This window comes from Rissa tridactyla, chromosome Z (assembly GCF_028500815.1).
Source record: "Rissa tridactyla isolate bRisTri1 chromosome Z, bRisTri1.patW.cur.20221130, whole genome shotgun sequence".
In the NCBI taxonomy this organism is placed as follows: domain Eukaryota; kingdom Metazoa; phylum Chordata; class Aves; order Charadriiformes; family Laridae; genus Rissa; species Rissa tridactyla.
In genome coordinates, this window is record NC_071497.1 from 58,409,806 (window position 1) to 58,430,775 (window position 20,970).

Consider the following 20,970-nt stretch of genomic DNA (forward strand, 5'->3'; position numbering starts at 1 on the left):
AGATGATATTAGGAAAAGCTAAGTGAAAGAGAGAAATATATTGGTAACCTCCACTGAATTATGCTTGGGGGAATGACATATTAAATGAAGGATATTATAAATATTACATCTGCCAGAGGTGAAGAAATACATGTAGGGCAGGCTGCATAATCCAGTCATTGCTTCATTAATCTGCAGCCCAGCAGAAGATGTCACAAATCCATATAATGTCCCTGAGCACTGGGTTTTACATTTAGATATGACTTGAGATGAAAGATATGTAAAATCACAAACAGAGAGCTCTCTGCTGACTACGCAACCAAGGAAGCATTATTCCAGCAAGTACTGTACCGAAGAGCTAAAGCTTGTGCCATTTATGCTGAAGCAGTTTTAGGGATCTTGCTTACATATGTATTAAACCCATCAGCACTGAGGAAGAACAGAGGCAAATACTGACTCTGGATACCCTGCAGAGATGAAAGTGATGACTGATTTTTTAAAGCAGGAAGGTGGGAAGATGATCAAAAGAGGTTCCTTCACACAGGCACAAATTGTAGACCCATTGCTGATCACCGCGTAAGTGCTACTGCCTGCCAGATCTGTACCCTCCAAAAGCCTGAGAGGAAGCAGTGACAAGAAGCACTTCCACACTGCAGTTAGTGGAAGTGTCGGGGCAGCATATACTGCTGTATTTTAAATAATGGCACAGCTAGCATGCCCATAAGGACACGGTGAGCTCCAGGAGGCATTGTGTCTCCCTTGAGGCTCTCTGCTGAGCAGAAATATTCAAGCAACATGCCACAGCAATTACTGTTGCTCAGTGTGATTAAACTTCTCCCCTCACTCTCCCTACACAAAGTGAATATAGTCAGATGTGCTTACAAAAAGCAAAAGAGCTACTCAGGAGTCAGTATGGCCACGGCAGAGCACGCAACTTCACTGAGACCAGAGCTCCACAGGACAGCAGAGTCCTGGGTAAGGCATGGATCCAGACAGCTTCTCTGGGTTGGAGACTGACCCAGCAGAGGGATGATAAGATAAGAAGCTACTTCAGAATCAGTTACTTGCTGGGAAAGCCAAGGGTCCACTTAGCCTGACACAGGACACCACGCAGCATTTCTCATTTGAATTTGCTGACCTTCTTACACTTCCATGGGAATTAGCATTGGTGATTTGATCACTTCCCACGGCCAAGCAGTGCAGACCTATCTTCTGCCAAAATGAAGTCTTTCAACTTTCAAGTCCATGACCCTTCTCATTGAATATTCCCTGTTTGTAATTATTAGTTGTGCATATGTATGATGTAGTAAAATCCTTCTCCTTGCTAAGTTACACAACATGTGAGGCGTCAACAAGTGCAGCTTAAACTTCTAATGAATATTAGGCATGTTCATTGGTGACGGTGACAAGAAGGCCATACATAGCAAAAGCCAATATATGTGCAAATAGTCACTACAGTTAAAAACCACAAATGTTCTATAGGTGAACTGTGATGGATAGGTTAACATTGCCATTTAATACTTACAGTACCAGAAACAAAACCTGATACACCCATTAGTTAAAATTTTCAATCTTTGGTGATTCCTGTACACTTTTGTTGGGTGAGCTTGAAAATTATAATGCAAATCCCAAACACTTTACCACAGGTGGAAACCTGTCCTAGTCAGCCACTGTCTAGAACAAATAACACAATGATGTAACTTCACCATGTCACCTTCAAGAGGATGTATATGTGTCATATATCCTGTATCTTTGTATGGATAATTTGGATAATAGTTTGAATGATTTTTCTCATGTTGCTAAAATTAAGAATCATCTAAAGAGTCAGTGATCAGATCCTCATTAAATTTAGGCTGAGGGTGATTTTCACTTTATTCTGTCCATTAGCATTGCTGTGAAAACCTTAATAAATTTTTTATTAAAGGTTTAGTCAACACAAAAAAAATGTCACCACAAGAACTGAGTGGAAGGATGACTCAAAACACCAGATTTCTGCAGATTCAAATCACAAATTTATGATAAGAAAATAGATATTTCTAAATTTAAATGTGACATAAGGCTTAGAGTCAAGTCAGACTAAAATTTTAATAGCTTTCACTCCAGGACTCATTGTTATTCATTATACATCATTGAACTGACCTACCATTACTTGAAATATCAAATTTTGCCAACGAGTAATCAATGACATCATGTGTTTGAAAACCAAGACCAAAGGCAAAAATGGAGATTTTGTGAATCATAAAAATCACCAACAAAAAAATTTCTTACATATGGTATTGATTTTCTAATATGCAAACATAGGTAACTTTCTGACCCACAATTGCCTACTTTATATCATTTTTTCAGAAGTTACACGTAAAACAATTTTAAAGTTTTCAAATACGAAAATCAAAGGAATTATACCACCTTCTGATGTCTCTGTCCTCCATGTTTTGCAGTGTTCTACCAAACTAAACCCACTGTTCCATTGACAATACCCTCACTTCCTCTGCTGGTTACAGTATTATTAAATCGTGAGTGGCAGTGTTATTGAAGTGGATAAAATGAGTGGATATCTACCAGGAATCAACTATTGCAATATCAAGATGCTGTAATAACAAGATGGTAGGTCACACATAAAGCAGTGCCCACTTGCCTGAATGAAGTATGAAAAGCTGAAAAAGGAAGATAGTAACTATACCATAGGGCTGTATTTTATACATCCATTCGCCATCCCAGGAGCTGTGATTCCTCCAGCTGTGTAAACAGAGGTAAAGCTCTATCCCAAAATTCTCACTGAACCCCTATAATCAAAGAGTGAAATTTCTGACATACCACATTTATGCATATAATAGTGAACCTATATGAAATCTGACAATACAGCTGAGAACTGTGGTGAGATAATTTTGTCTTAATGTATTTAATTAATAAATGACACAGTGAAGGAGTGCTAATAGCATACCATATCTTCCCAAAATACTGTTAATGTGTCCCCCTGAAGTTACATGTGTTAGCTAATGTGAGGCAATATTTCATACTTACCAGGATCATCTTGTTTCCGCAGACACCATGCACTTCTAAAACTTCAGCTGAAAATGCTTAAAAACCTTAGTGAATGACATAGGTTTCAGCAGCATGCAAGATCTATGCAGCTAGAAGTCAAGAGGTGGAACCTGGAATTGTTTTAATTGTCTCACTGATGTATTTACACACTCCCCCATCCTGACCTGGGAAGGTGGAAGCTATACTGACAAACTGCACTGCTCTTGAGTGATGCCTCTTCTCTAAATTGTACACCTCAAAGTAACAATTTATCAAGCAAGAGGGAAAAAAAAAGTCCAGTGGGAAAATTGATGTCCTCCCTCTCTCAGTGCCCTGCAGACCTAAGCTAAAGAAGCCATCTATTCTTACCACAAGGGAAGCCACCTACTACTACCAGTAATCCAGCACTATTAACAATGCTTCTATGAAGTTACTGGAGCATTTTCATTCCAGTGAAAAGCAGACAAATTGTTTGAAGGAGAAAGCACAGTGTCCTGAGGTTAACAAAAAAATCTGCAGGCATGGAAAGGAATGTGATTCTAACTGTCCTGACTGGGAGCTCTTTACAAAAGGACAACATTCAGCACTCTACTACCTAACCAGAGGCAGTGTCAGTGGTCAGAGTAGCTTCATTTTTTCTTAAGACATTCATGCAAGACCAAAGCACAAGCCACAACCTGCTAAAGTGGAGCTGCAGCAAAACCAAATGAGTGAAGAAGATGCTTTCATTCAAAAACATCTGGAAAGGTAGGCCCCTCACACTTCTTATGTCTGTTGTGTTTTCAGTTGTAGCTTCTTTCTTGTGAGGAAGGTGAGCATTCAGTGTTGCACTCACTGCTAGGTTAAGCTATTTCCTTCACCTGTGCACAACAGAGCAATACTAATCTCCACTTTGTTTACTCTGAAAAAGAAGTTAGAAGTGCCAGCGTCTCCAACCAGCACAAAACTAGAGCAATGGCCTTGTAGAAGATGCACAGGACTACTGTGGTCTCTCCAGATTCCACGGGGAGAGAGGCAGAAAGGAGTAGATAATACTGTGATGGCAGTAATGGGAATAACAGACCATTATACATCAATAGTCTTCCCTTGCACAAAACTAGTCAAGGATGGGGTAGAATGAATACCACCAAAGCAGGCCTCCAGCTGACACTGCATACTACAGCGAGCCTTAGTACAGTGACAGGTGGTTTGCAATTAAATGAAACAAAGCAGCAAAGGAAAGGGGTTTTTCCCCCGCTCCCTTCAAAAATCCCCTAAGCATTAGGCTCTTCCCCTAGCAAAGACAGGACTTCTGTGCCTGGTTAAGCTGAGTTACTGATGAAGCGATGGGACAAATCCCTCTTTCTCAGCACCAACAATTCATAGTGGCAGTAAGCAGCATCATTTTCATTTATATTTCATGAGAAAATAAAATGATAAACAATCTTTAAATTATATGATTTTTCCTATTAAGAATAGAAGGGTATTGAAAGAAATAAATCTTGGAATGTTTTGACATTTTCAGGGAACTATTTTTATTAAAGAAATGTAGGTACACAACAAAAAGAAGTGCTCAATTTCACAGTGCACACAGAAAGGGGCTGTCTGATCTCTCTGTCATAAATCAGAAACAACATCATTTAAAATAATGGCATTACACCAGTATAAAAACTAGCAAGAGCTAAGTTCAAAGACTATAACAGAAGACTCTGCTTCTCCTATGACAAAGGAAGAAGTTATTATTTAAAAAAAAAAATGTTTTTCCTTTGAAATATCTTACATTGTCAAAAAACCCCACCAACCCAAGTAAACAAAATCTTTGCATTTCTTTTAAACATTCAGGAGAAAAAATGAAACTAGATGCTTTATTAGCATCTGTCTGGACATGTGTAGAGGTATTATTATGCCAGTAAGACCTTACCAGACTCTATTTTTCTAAGTTTTCATTTCTATGTTTTTTAAGTCCATTTCTATGTGTAACCTTCTCTTACATTCATGGTAACATTAATAGAAAACAGGTAATTATTTTATCCATTTTTCATTCTCTTGTTATCTAAATCTATAGCACTGGTAAAAAAAAATTATTTGCAGACTTAAAATCAAAAATTAGGAAACATTAAATCACCTGTAACACACTAGCAGACCATGACATTCAGTTATGACTAAGGGCTAGCACATCGCTTAATTAAAACAGGATGGTTCTACTTTTTAGATTAGAGCAAGGGAATAAAATAATGTGAAACCCTTAATATCTGTCTTTATTCAAATTCAAAGTTACTTTGCATAGGTTAGTCTAATCTCAGGCTCAAAACAGTATTCACCATGCGGAGAAGTAAGCAAGGAAAATTGCATGCCAGTTAAATTAAGCAAATACGTTGGCCTACGTTCCCTAACGATGCTTTTGCTCGCCAAACACAGCACTGGCACAATTATGTGGCAAAAGCATCTCAGATGCGGCCAGGTGATTCCAGCTTGTGGGAAAAGAAGGTGCTTCCAACAGCACTGTGCAAACACAAGTGTTACTTCCTGGACCCCTCCAAGTTCTAGACCCTGCTGCTTCATAATATTTGCAAAGCTGCCTCGTCTGACATTCTGGGGAACTATGCTGAAGTTCATTAACAGTTTCAGTTGGCGAATCCCCTTTCTCACTCCAAATGTGTTTGTTGTCACAAGGCAATTGAACCATGACCTAGCATTTCTGCATTTTTTTTTCACCATTTCCCCAGTGTATCTAACTAATTGTCTTTAGGGTTTAATTTGGTTATTAACTGATTGGGTTACAGTTTACAGCAGTTTACAGCATAACATTACTTATGGTATGTCAGTTGTGTTATCACACATTGATTCACTAATTAAGGTAAAGATTTATGAAGGCAAATATTCTTTATAGTTATTCTCTTCATTGTTACAGGTTAGGCCGGACAGATCCTACTCTGTTTTGTTACCACGACTTTTACTTAGCATGAAAATCAAAACAGAGCCCAAAAAGCCTGTAGAGACTAAGCATGCTGGCTGTGAACTCTTGCAAAAAGAGTGCAACAGTTGAGCTATAGCTAGCAAGCATTTCTTCTAATGTAGGTGAATGTATTCAACACAGACACCCTAGCAACTGAAGAATACTGTGTGGAGACACCGAAACTTGCTTCAGGAGATGCACAAATTAATTTTCAGCATGGTGGCTTTGATATTCATGAAGTCTGTCTGCAGGAGTTTACCTTGGTGAGAACTAAAGAGAGAATATTCTGTGCTCAACTCTCTCTCTAGCTCAGCAATACAGGCATTGCTAATGCTTTCCATTTTCAAAGGCACACCCTTAGACACCACCAGGCTGCACACTAGAGTTGACACATGCTACGCCTTACTGGGGCCAGACAATGAATAGGAAAGTTAAAATTCCATCTTATTTTTGTATTTTTTTTAAAAGGTGTCATTACTCAAGCTCATTTACATTTGCATTATTAATTGTATAAAAACTACTTCCCCTATAAAAATGTCTGCATAAACCCCCTAAAAATGGGGGGGAAGGGGGTGGTGGTGGTGGGAGACATTCATTTCCGTCTTTGATACACAGAGAAGACAGAAGTACCACAACCTTCTGCATTTTAGCATTCTGGTGCCGAGAGCGCAAAGAAACTGCCCTCAGGAGTTTTAATATCACAGATTCACAGCACAGCCCAGGAGTAACTCCTCCAAAACTTCTAATGAGGGCCTATCCAAACCGGCTTACTTACTTATTCCCCTGCTGACACCACGTGGCAAGTTGTTATCGTGAGATAAGATGCCACTTCCTGTTTTTGCTTTCCTTCAAAGCTGAGACCCTAATCCAGGTGTCACGAACAGCCTCACTGGCTCTCCAGTTTCCTGTGAAGTTGTGGAGCATCTCCCCAGGATAAATTAGTCTGCAGTATTGCAGTTCTGAGTTGTACTGAACCACAAGTCTTAGCCTTCCCTTCTCCTGTCCTGGGTGGGGTCAGGTGAATGTGTGGGAGATCTGGCTCTTTGCTAATCTCTGCTGCAAGAAGTGAGTAAGATTTACATCCCTTTATTCAGCTCCTTCATTCTGTGATTCCTTACTGATGGTCACATATTTGACACTAATTTAGTACCTACCTGATGTTTTAGGGATCAGAAAACTCCCTTAGAATAGCATCAACTACTGTTGTAAGAAGCATTCTGCTTTACTTCCATGCCTTCACTAACACAATGGTTACGTGAAAGCTAGTATTTCTATATCTATAATACTGCAATACACCCGTTTTGAATTCTTGGTAGTTAGCTGTTATCAATATCACTGTTCACTAGCACTACTATGCTGCACAAACATGTTGAAGCACATTCTTTTGATAGGCTTTTCTTCTTGGAGGCTCAGATGTGCCAGACCACGAAGAAATTACGGGAATTGCTCAGTTGCATGCTAATGAACACCATGGTCTTCTTGAAACAATCAGGATAGAACAGATTTAAGAAAAGAAACAACATAGCCTAGAGTCCTTGTCATGGTGAAAAAGTACACAGAGCAACACGTTACTTGCTCAGATGCTCAGATGACTCAAATTAACAGTAGAAACCACACAGCACAAACATTTACCAAAACTATTAAAAATGATACTAAGATCTACTGTGAAAAAAATACATAAGAGGAAAGATATAAATATGCCAGGTCAATAAGAGCTGTTAGGGTTCTTTTGACATTTTAGAAAAATTTTCAAAGGACAACATAATTAGAATAGTAAATACACTATAGAACATCCTGCAGGTGTTTCATCTTGTAATGGCTAGTAAGATTAAATAATCATCCTAATGCATAATCTTTAACATTAAAAAAAATATTTTTAGTTTCTATTTCTGAAAAAAATATATCTAAATCACAATTATTTTTGAAAATGGATCTTAAGAATTTAAAAAATATATGTTATTTCTTACCTGTAAATTGTATGAGGAACATACACTTCTCTAATTGGGAATTCCAAAATCTCTTTGTGAGGACGATTACGGTTTTCTGGAAATGGCTTCACTGGTAGTAATTCTGGTGTCAGACAAAACCCAAGGTTTTCTGGAGCTGGGGAAATCTCCAGTTTAAGTGTTCCTTAAAAAAAAAATCACTAAATGTCAGCAAAAAATATAAAACATAACAAATGCATTATAAAACAAAAATGAAAACAATGTATGAGGTTACATAGCAACAGTGCAGAAATAAGAACTGAATCTTTGGCTTAAAGGCTGCATGAGAATGAAAGCATAGGTGTAGAAAGATGCACAAGAAGTAACCTCCACATCAGGCCAATATATAGCTTTTTATGTCTACCCTGTACAATTTCAAAGAAACAGGAAAGAAAGAAGGAATATCATATACTGGGTTGATGTTCTAGTATCTTTCACACACAAATAATATAAAACTTGTCTGGGAGACAAATAAAAGATAAAAGGGCAGCTGTCTAATACAGTTCTCTCTCACTCCTCCACTCAGATTCTGCTCTAGTTAATCTCTGCCAAAGTAGACACCGCCCACCAGGGAAGCCAGGCTTGCTGTGGTGAGCAGTTAAACAGTTAATACTGATAATAATACCGTTTACCCAAGTATGACTAGACTTTCAATGTAAATTCTCTGTTGTGATAAGTGAAAACTATGTGGGGAACTCAGACTTGTCATTTCTGGCAATCAGCTAAAAAGGCAAAACAGCTTTGCACTTAGTTAATTTTTGTTCTAAGGTTCCTCTACAACCCAGAAGAGCTTGAGCTGTAATTTATGCAAAAAGAAAAAATAAGCTGGTCTGGTTTTTGACAGTAGCCAAACACTATGTCTACTTTGTTAGCTAACACTGACCCAAATACCCAAATAAGATGAAATGTGTACAGATTTTAATCTCCTTCTGTAAAATATGACCATTTAAAAATATTGCAGGAATAGCAAGGATCTTAGAAGTCTGCTTTAAAGCGCTGTCTTTGAACAGTTTGAATAACAAAAGACATTGAGCAGATAGATACACTGTAAATTAGGAAGGAAAGGAAATAATTTTAGAATATCAAGCTAAACATAAATTTCCATACTCACTCCTACAGAAAAGAAACCTCAAAAGCATGTGCGCTCAGGCAGACACTGGGGACTCAGGCAGTTCCACAATAGCACATACTATAGACTTAAAACCCAAGTTAATTATATTTTGGGGTTGGAATTTACAGAACAAGTTAGGGGAGAAAATTCATTTCCATACAAAAATGAGTTATATACCTGGTAAAGTCTTAATTCTTCTCTGCAAGGAAGACGATCTTTTGAAATCAGCTAAAAATTTGAACAGATCTTCATCACTGAGCCTGTCTCCTTCCTACCAGGAGAAAGACAAAAATCAGTGCCTTTACAACAATACTCCATAACACTGAGAAAAGCTTCTGAGTGACCCATGTCCTTCAGGCATGCAAAGCAAGTGGATTTCTGCCTACTTGACAGCAGTTATTCTCTCTCGCCACATGAACATCACTGGTAACTTGTCCCAACACAGTTCACATTACATAGATGAAAAATGTCGTAGGCAATCAGAAATAAAGACTATTCAGTACCTGTTTAAAGAAGGTGTTGAGGGTCAGAGAAATTGTTTTAAAGTTTGATACTGGATAGCTGTCCTCTGAGCTGAGACTTCTTTCAGAAAGTCTTCTTGCCTGTAGCAGTGTTGCCCTCTTGTCACCGGTGGATCCTTTCCCTTCAAAGGAAAATTAAATGAAACATCAACTTGCTTTGTGTTGCTTCAGTACAAAGACTACCAGAATACACTAGAAATGCACAACTTCCCAGAAACATCAGAGGACAGAGACAGTACCTAAAACATTTCACTACTTTTATTTCAGACTATGTGAAATAGCATAATGCCAGGGTACACCTAGTGAGGTGACATTACTTCTACCGCACAGAACAAGCTTATTTGAATTTTTAGTTTGTGGGTTATAAAGCACATTGGTCAATGTTGTTGACCAATGATCCTGTATACTCTTGAAACTAAGATAATATGTGTTTCGATCGCCCTGTATTGCAAATGAACTCCTTATGGCAAAGGCAGTTTTACTTCTACAAAGCCAGTCTTCAACCAGAATTGGACTTAAAACATGGAAAAATATTTATCATACATAAAAATAAATATGCAGAGATGAAACAGTGAGCATATTAAGTTGTTTGTAGCACTGAAAAGGAAGGCTGAGAAAATGTGAATTTGAATCTGCTCTTCACTCTTGATGCCAGAGTAAATGACATTGTTTCCTATGCACAGTCCTACCAAAGAGTCACTTGGCATTAGTTAGAAAAGTTAAACAACTACCATTTAAACCTTCAGCCTCAGGTATTTCTCGTTCAAGTGTTGAAAGGTTGAAGAAATTAGTTAGGCTTATGGGAATCCAGGCGAATGGCATTCTGTATTTCCCCAACCGCTGACAAAAGGATTCAGCTTGAGCTTTCAGTTTTTCAATCTTTTCTTTTGTCTAAGACAAAGAAAATGAAGATTGTTTAAAAAGCAATCAGTTATTTTAATGCTACTATAGATCAAAATGGAAATTACATATTTACAGTTCAGTAAATAATTTGCATTCTTATCTCTCATGTTTTCTTGCTACATCACTGTCAGGATCATAGCTGGTTTGATTTGTACATTCACTTCTCATTTATTTTCAATGAGTTCATTTTCATTACGGAAATGGAGAACACTGATCTTTTTGCAGTGACCCTCAAGCCAGGCATGAACAATCACCATGAAACGTTAGCAGGTTCCACTTCCTTTGTCAGATACAGAAACAATATTCTACTGAAAGCAATATTTTAAAGGTGAGAGACATGTGGAAGTCCAGCAAACATTGTCAGTCTGCTCCAGAGAAGCAAATGTCCATGAATTCCTTAAACAGAGCTCAGGTTATCTATGGATGACAGCACTGAACAGGCCACATACACACTACAACAGGTTGTCTCTGAGGTACAAATATTTCTGCTAACTCCACATTGCATTTTCATGTCCTTTGCTCACCCCTGTCTGCTTCATGACTCAAGACTTGGTCAGTATTGATTTCCAAAGGCGTCAGTAATGGAAGTGCACCTTGCCTTCTTGTGCCGTCTTCCTGTTGGTCACAGACACCAGACTTCTTGCGCCATGGATGCATCGACTGGCTTCCTCCCCAATGTTCTTGGGATTTTGTCCTATTCCAAAGGGTCTGCTCTTTCTCTGTTGTTTTTTTTTTTTTTCTTGTGCATCCATTTTTTGCTCTAAACACTCTTTGTAATTATTTACTTACCTTACCAGCCTCACTTTCTTTAAGAACCATGTAGGGTTCTGCACAGTCTCCAATTTCTCCTTGCTGAAGCACTTTTTCTATCTACAAAAAGCAGTAAAATAAGACACTCACAAAGAAAAAACATCACCCAAATAGTAACATGTTCGTTCTCTAGCAATACAAAGAAGCACACCTAAAGGCGTGATATAGAATTCTTAAAACTGTTTTTATGGAGTAATCGATACTAAACCTTCTCCTGGTTTTCCATCTGGTTTGTTAGAAAGCAGAAAATACGTATGTGACAACACTGTCAATCAGGTACTACTGCATTTTTATTGAAATCAGGAAAATTAACACATTCCAAGTGAAGTGCTTCATAGAATCCAGAATCACAGAATGCTAGGGGTTGGAAGGGATGGTGGAGATCATCTGGTCCAGCCCCCTGCCAAAGCAGGTTCACCTAAAGCAGGTTGGACAGCAACGCAGAGAGGCGCTCCAGTCCCTTGATCATCTTTGTAGCCCTCCACTGGACTCTCCCCAGTAGTTCCTTGTCTTTCTTGAACTGGGGAGCCCAGAACTGGACACAGTAATCCAGGTGCATCCTCACAAGGGCAGAGTAGACGGGGAGGATGACCTCCCTCCACCTGCTGGCCATGCTCTTTTTAATGCACCCCAGGATACTATGCTCTCAGGGAAACTCAGTTTCAGAATTAAATAAACAAAATGATGCAAAGTACATTAAACCAAAGCCAAAAAAACTCCGTAAAATGTAATTATTTTTTTTTTAAATGGCTTATTTCACTTTACTTTAAATTTCCCTTAGGCAGAGGTCGGAAATTCTAAATACTTAGTAGAACTTCAACACAGGGTTATCAATATACCTTCTTAGTATTGGAGTGAGACATAGCAGTGGACACCTGCACATATACTATTAAAATCTATCAAAATTAATCTCAGCTACAGGAAACTCATGTTTGTCAGCTCAACAAGCACAATTGGGAACAGGAAGAATGGTCTTGAAGTAGCACTGTAACGTACCTTTATTACTAGGTATATATCCGATGAGGGATAAGTGACAGAAAATACTGCTGATCTTGCCTGAGTAGACAAGTCAATGGAGGGTGTATGGGAACGCAAGAATCCTCTTAGTGAATCAGGGTTGAGGTCACAATGAAAATTTTCTGAGATCTTGGAAAGAAAAAGAATTAAAATGTATTGCAAAGCAAAAATGCATCAAATATATTTTGAAATGAGTCAAAAGTAGTAACTAGAACTACAAAATAAACAAATGCAAGCATGTGACTGACTGAATAAAAAAAATCCTGGCTCAGACTGCATGCGTGAAAAAGTTTCATGGATTTTGCAATTTTTCCAGAAATAAAAACCCAAGCCAACTGAACAAAAATACTGTATGCACGCTTACCTTTTTCCTTTCTTTTATATCATAGAGAGCTATGCATGCAAACAAAGGCTCAATCTCTATATCAAACCTGTTAAGGAAAGACACACAGGACACTGATTAATACTGCACTCTTATGGCTCTGTATAATAAAAAAATGAAAGGGCTATATTTTGACTGGTGCTTCCATTAGAAAACAAGGAGACATATTTTGTTCCAGACCTAAGCTCTCCCAAAGCCTGGAGGATTTTTTTTAAAGTGCATTTTATTAGATGATTTCAAGAGAAAAAGAAGGGAAGTAAACTGCATACAATGTATTTTCTAAATTTGTCAGAAAGGTGGTCTCAGATATCAGGTAAAAACAATCATACCGTTCTTGAATTTTTTTTCTGCTTATCAAGTCCAGTAGCATCTAGGGAGACCAATCTAGTTTGTTGGAAATACAGAATTTGGGCTCATTCACAACTCCTTTTTACCCTGACAAATTAAAGACTTCCGTAATGATGGATAGATATAGTCGTCCACTGCAAGCAGGCATGTAAACGCTGAACAGGACACCTGCCGTGGGGTAGCAGTGTTGGCAGCAGTACACTGGCAGGAACTGAGAAATGGTGAGCAAGGCTTGTGAAGGATACTTACTTCAGAGTCTGCAGCTTCACCAAAATCCTGTTGCCCAGATGTTCCTTTGGGCGGTCTGGCACCGGCCGTATCTCCACTGCATCTTCCTATCATTAAACAGTTATTCTAGTCATACTTAATTAAAACAAGTGTAAATTTACAAACTTACATAAAACCTTTATGTGACATTAACTGGGCCACTGGTACAGACTAGCACCTCCCCCCACTCAGCAGGCCCTTTATCTCCTCAGAGATGAAAGGAAATGTATTCCAGTTTCTGTACATTTACACTTCTGACCCCCATCTGGCATTTACACTGAATATTTACACTTCTGGGCCCTAAGCAAGAGCTACAGCAAGGAGTAACACACCCACACAACCGTATCACCAGCGTGGGGCCTGACCCCCAGCGAGGGAGGTGAGAGGAAGCCCCAGGCAGCACCACAAGTCCGAGTACAACCCCCTGAACACACCTTCCAGAGAGCTGACAGGAGCCCATGGTGATGCCTTCGCCATGTTATTATCCAAGGGAGACACGTATCCCGGGCCACAAACCCTGTTTTTCAACCGTGGCACAGCTTTAACCATAAAGACGCCTGCGGCAGGCAGCTCAGGGAGGCTTGTGGTCCCATTGGCCTCCCATCTCACCTCGTCCACGGAGGGGTAGAGGGCGAGGAGCTCGGCATGCCGGTTGGTGCGCCGTGCCTCCTCGTTCTGCCTCTCGAACTCCTCGGCGCTGAGGTGCCGCAGCAGGTTCTCCAGGCGGGGGTCCGGCTGCAGGCTGCGCAGGTCGAAGTCGGAGGAGGCGAGGGTCGTCCTTGAGGCCTCCTCGGGGAGCCCGGGGACCTGTCTCGGTCCCGCCTGCCGGGAAGCAACAAAATGGCGAGCTGTGGCGTGGACACTGGGTGGCTCATGAAACATCTCCTGCTTGTCTGGCAGAGAGAGGCCTTAAGGCCAAATGGCAAGCACGGCTCTTCCCTTGACGCCATTATGGAGACCTGAGGATCCCTTCCTCTTTGAGGAAAGTTGCCGTATTGGATCATTTTTCCCAAAGTAAAGAAAACGTACCTGAAAGTTTGCATCACCTGAATCCAATGTTTCCGATTCAAACGTTTGTTTTTGAAGCGTCTTGTGAAAATCTTTTCGGGATCCCTTGTTTTTCAGGCTACAAGTATCTGGATTCCCCTGGTTCCTTTCACGGGCAAGTCAGGACACCACGAGGAGGAGTTAAGGGAAAATAAAACAGAAAAGAAAAATTTAAAAAAATAATAAGCAACTGGAAACATTATTGTGCAAAAGAGCAATGCAGCACAGCTTTTACGCAACAATGTGACATTTCACAATGCTTAATTGTTTTATCACACCCCTGCAACTCTATCATGTATATTAGGAATGGTTTTAAAAGGAAGAAAATTCATCCAGAACACTTTTGCTTAGACTGTGAGCCTGAGACTGCAGCACAACCTGACCTAGGTACAAATTCAGCTCCGAGCTCCTCGTCAGACATTGTGATTATTTCAGTGACCTTAAGAACACGGATCGGGATCACTTATCTCGTGGCTGGCTCTTTGCTCCTGCAATCTTACATCAAGGAGCTTACTGCTCTTCTCCTGGACCTAGCTGGTATCCCAAGTTAATCATACACAACCATCTACACCTCTCACATGGAGCCTGCTTTTGAAGATGGCTATTGCTATGGCACAACGTAACCTTCTCTGCTGGCAACCTCCCAAAATTTTGCATCAAGGCACCAATTTCAAGTTACATTTTTGTGGTAGATGGAAAAAAGAGCAGGTACCCTGAAAAAAGATACCAGATGCATCCAGAGCTCTATTACTTCCACTTTAGTGTACAATCAGCTAAATCCTGTGATGGCCTCCTTGCAATCAACTAAATCCTGTGATGGCCTTCTTGCAATTAGCATCCTTAGTTACAGTATCCTGCTTCTTTCATTTTCCTTTCCATAACACTCCCAAAGCAGTGTCTAAACATCTGAGTACTTTCATAAAGACGCCATGATAAGCAATTATTGATCAGGGAGACACCTTTTTATTACATTTTGGGAGTAACGGAATTATATGCTCTGATGTGTTTTAATTTTAATTGTTTGCATTTTAATCGTTTACCAGTTCACTGCAAATGAAAACTGAAGTCATAAAAGACACAATCCCAGCTCTCCTTGGATATGACCTTGTTTTGGAACTGCCTTAATAATCCAGAATGAAAGACAGAAATTCTGCACGAGTTTAAGACATTTTGGCATCCAAAGGAGGTTTTGCTGATTATTTTTTGACTACCTCTGGTGACAAACAAATGATTAATAGAGAGATTTATGTACCTGAGATCACATTTTCCCTGTGGTGTACAAGCCACGCTAGGGATGCCTTTCCCCTGAAGTATTCCTGGAAAATTTTTTTATATTGTTTATTTATTTTGAAAAGCACAGTAGAAATTAAAACTCACCAAGAGGCAAACCCTGCTTTTGGTGCATACATCAATTTAATGGCCACACAGTGAATTAAGAAAACGCGACAAGGAAAAGGAACAAAGGACAACTGAAAGGAGAAACTGACAAGGAACAAATGTCCCATTCAGCCTCTGATAAAAACATGTCTGGGGCACGAGGACCACCTCTGCTCATGTCACCCGCTGAAGGAAGACTCTTCAATATCCTGTTCTGAACCTTCACATCCATGAATGGATGAAAGTCACTTACACAATCCTCTCATCCATGGCTCACCAGTGTCGTGGTTTTGGCCAAATTGGCCAATGGCCGGCGACAGATGCTCCCCCTCAGCCTCTCGTGCATGGGGAGGAGGGGGAGAGGTAAAGAGAGATTTATGAGTTTAGAGGAAACTAAACTACTTTAATGAAATATTAATAGTAAAATAAAAAGGAAAATAATGAGATAGATACAGTATATACAAAACCATATTAAACTCCCAGGATGATGTCACCGGCAGGCACTGGGGAAGTCCCAGGCTGGGCTCAGCGATGGGTGGGAACCGGGTTCCAGAGTTGGAGTCAGGAACACACTGATCGGGATCAAAGGCAGATGAACAGGGAGGGTCCTCCCCAGACATCGGCCATTGAAGGAAGAGAGTTGACCCCTTGATCCCTCAGCTGTTCATACTGAGCATGGGGCAGATGGGATGGGATACCCCTGTTGGTCAATTTTGGGTCACCTGTCCTGTCCACTCCTCCCCGCAGGTGGGACCCTTCTATGCTTTTCCGTTTCTGACCCTCCAACGGGGCAAATAACGAAATTAGCTGACCTTGGTTGTTATAGCAATAAGTATAATCAAGAGCCCCTGTGCATACCATTCCTTGGCACAAACTCTTATCACTTTGAATGAACCATTTTAGACACAACATGCTGTTAATTTCAGAGAGTTAGAAGAGGCCTAGCTAAGAAGTAAAATTACTGAACAAAAAGTTGGTTCTGTTTTACCTCAAACCAGGACAACCAGACCACATGTTCAGCAACCCGTCCTATGAATCTTTGTCTCCCAGGTGGGCAACTACAGTTTTTCCAGCATTTCTCAAAACAATGCAAAGCTTTCTACAGCTACTTTTTCTCACTTCTCTCGTAATGTCTTTTCTTTGTCTCATATCTGGTTTTGAAATAGTGTCCAAGCACAACATGAGCCTCCCAATAACAATCTATCACTGGTTTATGTGACACTGCAGCATCTTTTACACTATCTTGTTCTTTGCAATTTTTAATAATTTGTTTTCTTTGTTAGCCACAGCCACCAAAGCTCAGGTCTCTGACAGGGCCCTTCATCATGTTTACCGCAGACTCAACTGCTCGACAAAGTTTTTGAATGCTAATTTGCCTTACCTGAATGAATGAAATGGTAAAACACATGACAAATCTTTTCATGCATGTGTATTTCTACGGCTCCATTCACATTTTTACAAGCACACACAAGTGCAAAAATAGCTATGTTCTACTTTTCACCTCACTTGCTTTACTGGTTGCACCCTAATCGTGTGCACAGACAAAGCTGTCTCTTTACAGCACACTCAGAACAACACTGCGTGAAAGAGCTAGCACCCATGTTCTGAGCAATGCAGGTGGAGAGCCTGCAAAACCCGCTAGCTTATTTTTAGTGACTCACTGTGGAACAGTTCTGAGAACTCAATCAATTTCATCAGCACCCCCGGAGGAAGTCTCTTAATAACCCTCAGCGGCTGCTCCGTCCCTGCACAAGCTGCACAATTAAACAATGCAATTCCTTTACAGTCACCAGAAGTCAACCATAATGCACTGACTACTGATGTACATCATGTCAGAAAAATAGAGAGTAGCAAGGGTGGGTGACGGAGCACAATGAAATGGCAGCAAATGTGCTACTATGGCTTCTCAAGACCAGAGCATGAGCACAGGAGGGGGTGAACAGGAAGTGGCACAGAAAAACAGAGCTCCAAAGACCTCTTTCTGAAGAACGGGGAGAAGGTGGTGGGGAAGGAGGTGAGCTCCACTGGCACAGGGCATCCCTGAGAGTCTGGGAACAGACACTCCCACACAGAAAACACTAACAGAATTCCTTTCACATTTAATACATGGAATGGAATGGAATGGAATGGAATGGAATGGAATGGAATGGAATGGAATTAAATGAAATAATAAAATAAAATAAGACAAAACAAAACAAAATAAAGGAAAGGAAAAGAAATTAAGTCACTTGGAAGGACTACAGGTCCAGTTCTGTGTATTAAGTTACACTGACCCCAAATGCAAATATCATTTACTGATGTAAAATAGTAAAGTTGGATGTTACACTAATAATCCCATGAATACAACCAACCACTGCTGGGAAATACCATAATCCTCATTCTTTTGCTACTTGCACTCCATTTCGTTTTAAGACACCATTAAAAATCAGATCATGTCGAGTTTTCAGGACTTGGAGGGGAAAATGAAGAGCATACAAATATAGTCTTTATCCCTGTTATCTTTCCTTTTAGTGTGATCAAATTCGTGATTTAGTTAAATCATCATTACAGACAGTAAATGTGAATTTTTTCCCAGTTAATTTCCAGAGTGCCTGATAGTTGAGAAGCAGATGTGACAATATATAGCTATAGCCCACCAAGTCAAACAAAACTATATAGTTATATATACTACTGAAAAGTCAGTTCTTGTCTTCATTCACCGACTCAAATCATTATTCTTTAGGAGCACCTCCTTTCTGGCAAATAAGTTATTTTCTATTTTATTTACTTGTATGTAGCTTACTTTCTATTCACAATCAGCCATTCCCGGATATACGTCTGAACACAATCTCTGACATGTGAGTCCAGTTCAACCCTGGGGAAAAAGCAACAAAATATTGTAAATATTTAATACCTAAGTCACACCTTAAGGACAAAGAAAATTTATCTAAACACACTGTTCAGAAAAAGGCCTCTCTATTAGTCCTCTCCTGTATATTTATTTTACTGGTAAACTGTTGTTTGAGATTTCAAGAATTCTGTGTACTGCATGAATTCCCCAATGCAGGTTTTTGTTACTGTGTTTATAAATTAACAAATGTACATTTAACAGTTGTAACTATTTGCCATACTATGCATTTCATTAATATAAGACCGATGTTGCTATAAAACCAGGTAGGTATCCATCTTTGTGATTTTCAAAAACTGATAACAAGTCTCAACATACAGAGATATTTTTCCAGAGGCTTCAGCTTCTGGACTCTTGCAAGTACATAGTCTCCTGTATGTTTTTGGTGTAATTTTCTCTTTCTCATAGAAATGAAGTAAATTCTAAAAACGGACCTTACACTTTTAATCAGATAGCATAATAAAACTTCAAGATCTAAGAATATACTATAATTTAATTTTATGATTTTCAAGTAAGTCTCATTTAATGTAGGGGGTTGTCAGTGCTGTCTGATAGACTGCATACTGATTGGAACTGAAATATTATAAGATAAAGTTGATGACTCTGAATTTGCTGTCTTGATGCTGTAGCATAATTCCCCTACCCCTATAAGTGAAATTTTTATAAGTGAAAATCACCTTTTGTGCAAATGTTACGAAGTCCCCTGGGTGGTGTATGGTTTAAAGAATTCTCACATGACCCAGCACGGCACCTTGTCTCTTACCGCCTTTGCTCTCCTGAACTTCCTGAGGGGTGTATTGAGCCAAGAAGGAACTTGCAGGCTCAGACCTTGCTTAGAAACAGGGGTTCTCAGCTAGTCCACAGTCAGCAAAAGTCATATAAACTGTGGTTCCTGCTTAGCCTCATTGCATTTGATATGCTGGGCAGAAAACACTGACGAACACCGCTGTTCTGTAGGATTCTAGTTTACACAGCTGGCTGCTATAAATTAGAGCAGGCTATAACAACTTTTGCAGGAGCATAGGGGGATGTAGACCTACCCCGTGAGCCAGGACACCATAAGCTAAGCCTTTTTGTCCCTTCAGTGTCCAGGTTCAGCACAGCAGAGAATATAGACTATGCCCTTCATTTCCTGAATATGCTGGAAGGAGACAGCCCCCCATCCCAAACATGTTGCACAGTTAGCTGTCTTTGCAGACATAGCAGTTTGAGGCTAAACTGGTGCTGACTTCATGTTTACCTGACTGATACTGCTTGCAAAACTCAGTAGGTCTTTGTGGTTCTACCTGAAGGTACCATTTACAGTGAAAAAATCCTGGAAGAGTATTTTGTATACAATGCATATGACTACTAAACCCCATCAGAAAACTCTCCAATGCATCTCTTTTTCTCATGCTGAAAAATTCAATTGCCCATAGTTTGTTTATCAAACCAGCTTAAATATTTCCAGCATGGCCAAGCACTGGTATCAACGCATGCTACCTATTTTAATTTAAAAGCTGTTGAAAATAGTGGAAAGCTTCCTAATTATTTCATTAATGTCAGCCTGAGACCAAAAGTGACTCCTACACTAGAAATTAACACTTTTATTTTCCCCCAAACCTAGTGAAGTATGAAGTATTTCCCCCCATTTAAGCAAGGAAGGTACTGAGAAAGAGATGCTTCATGATCTTATCAATGCCATGCAACACATAGCTGGCAAAAAAAAAAAAAAGAAAAGAAAAGAGAAAAGAAAAAAGAAAAAAGAAAACCCTCTCAATCCTATGCTTAGTACATGATCAGAATCAGCTTCCACCTCTGGAGTCACAGCTACAAAATTATTTTTCGTACTACCCTCCTGCCTTTCTTTATTCTTCTACCTGGTCTATGCCTACCTCACTTGTGCCGCTACCAGCTAGCTCAGGAAGTCACGTAAGCACTTGCATAATTTTAAGTGTGCAAAGAGGCCTAACAGAATCAATGTCGAAGTTCAAATGTTTTAAGTTCAGTCAGTGCATAACGTATGGATGGATGTCAGACTGAGGTGTTTGGATCAACATCTTCAAAACTATTTTTAAACCTGCAACATTTCAGAGAGGGAGAAAGTCTCCTTACCCATCTTCTGGCATAGAAGGTTGCAAAGTCCTGCATTCTTTGGGTGTAAAGACAATGTCCAAGTCATCTTCAGGAAAGTCACCAAGTTCTTGTGCTAGTTCTGAGTCCGAGTTGTTCAGCCGCGTCATTAGGAAGCCTTCAAAATCTACTGGGTCTACTGCGTCATAAAAGGAAGGCTAATGGAAGAAATAGAGAGGTGTTTATTTTAACAACAGAAGATTTTTCTTAATAGTGTAATTTAGGGTTATTTATTTAATTCTTGTTATTGTCCCATTATTTATTAAAC

At 39.6% G+C, this 20,970-nt stretch overlaps 1 protein-coding gene across 5 annotated transcripts in view; it reads right to left on the reverse strand.

Annotated features, from left to right (window-relative positions):
* Positions 1-20,970, reverse strand: part of DOCK8 (dedicator of cytokinesis 8) — a 93,238-nt gene that overhangs the window by 49,786 nt on the left and 22,482 nt on the right. For all 5 annotated transcript variants that reach the window (XM_054185379.1, XM_054185383.1, XM_054185381.1 and 2 more), the window contains 12 exons: positions 20,685-20,860; positions 18,486-18,557; positions 14,309-14,432; positions 13,889-14,101; positions 13,262-13,347; positions 12,647-12,713; positions 12,262-12,411; positions 11,245-11,325; positions 10,284-10,443; positions 9,535-9,674; positions 9,209-9,302; positions 7,903-8,065 (listed from right to left, as the gene is read on the reverse strand). In XM_054185379.1, the coding sequence (XP_054041354.1) occupies positions 7,903-8,065; positions 9,209-9,302; positions 9,535-9,674; positions 10,284-10,443; positions 11,245-11,325; positions 12,262-12,411; positions 12,647-12,713; positions 13,262-13,347; positions 13,889-14,101; positions 14,309-14,432; positions 18,486-18,557; positions 20,685-20,860 (1,526 nt within the window). The remainder of the gene's footprint in view (positions 1-7,902; positions 8,066-9,208; positions 9,303-9,534; positions 9,675-10,283; positions 10,444-11,244; positions 11,326-12,261; positions 12,412-12,646; positions 12,714-13,261; positions 13,348-13,888; positions 14,102-14,308; positions 14,433-18,485; positions 18,558-20,684; positions 20,861-20,970) is intronic.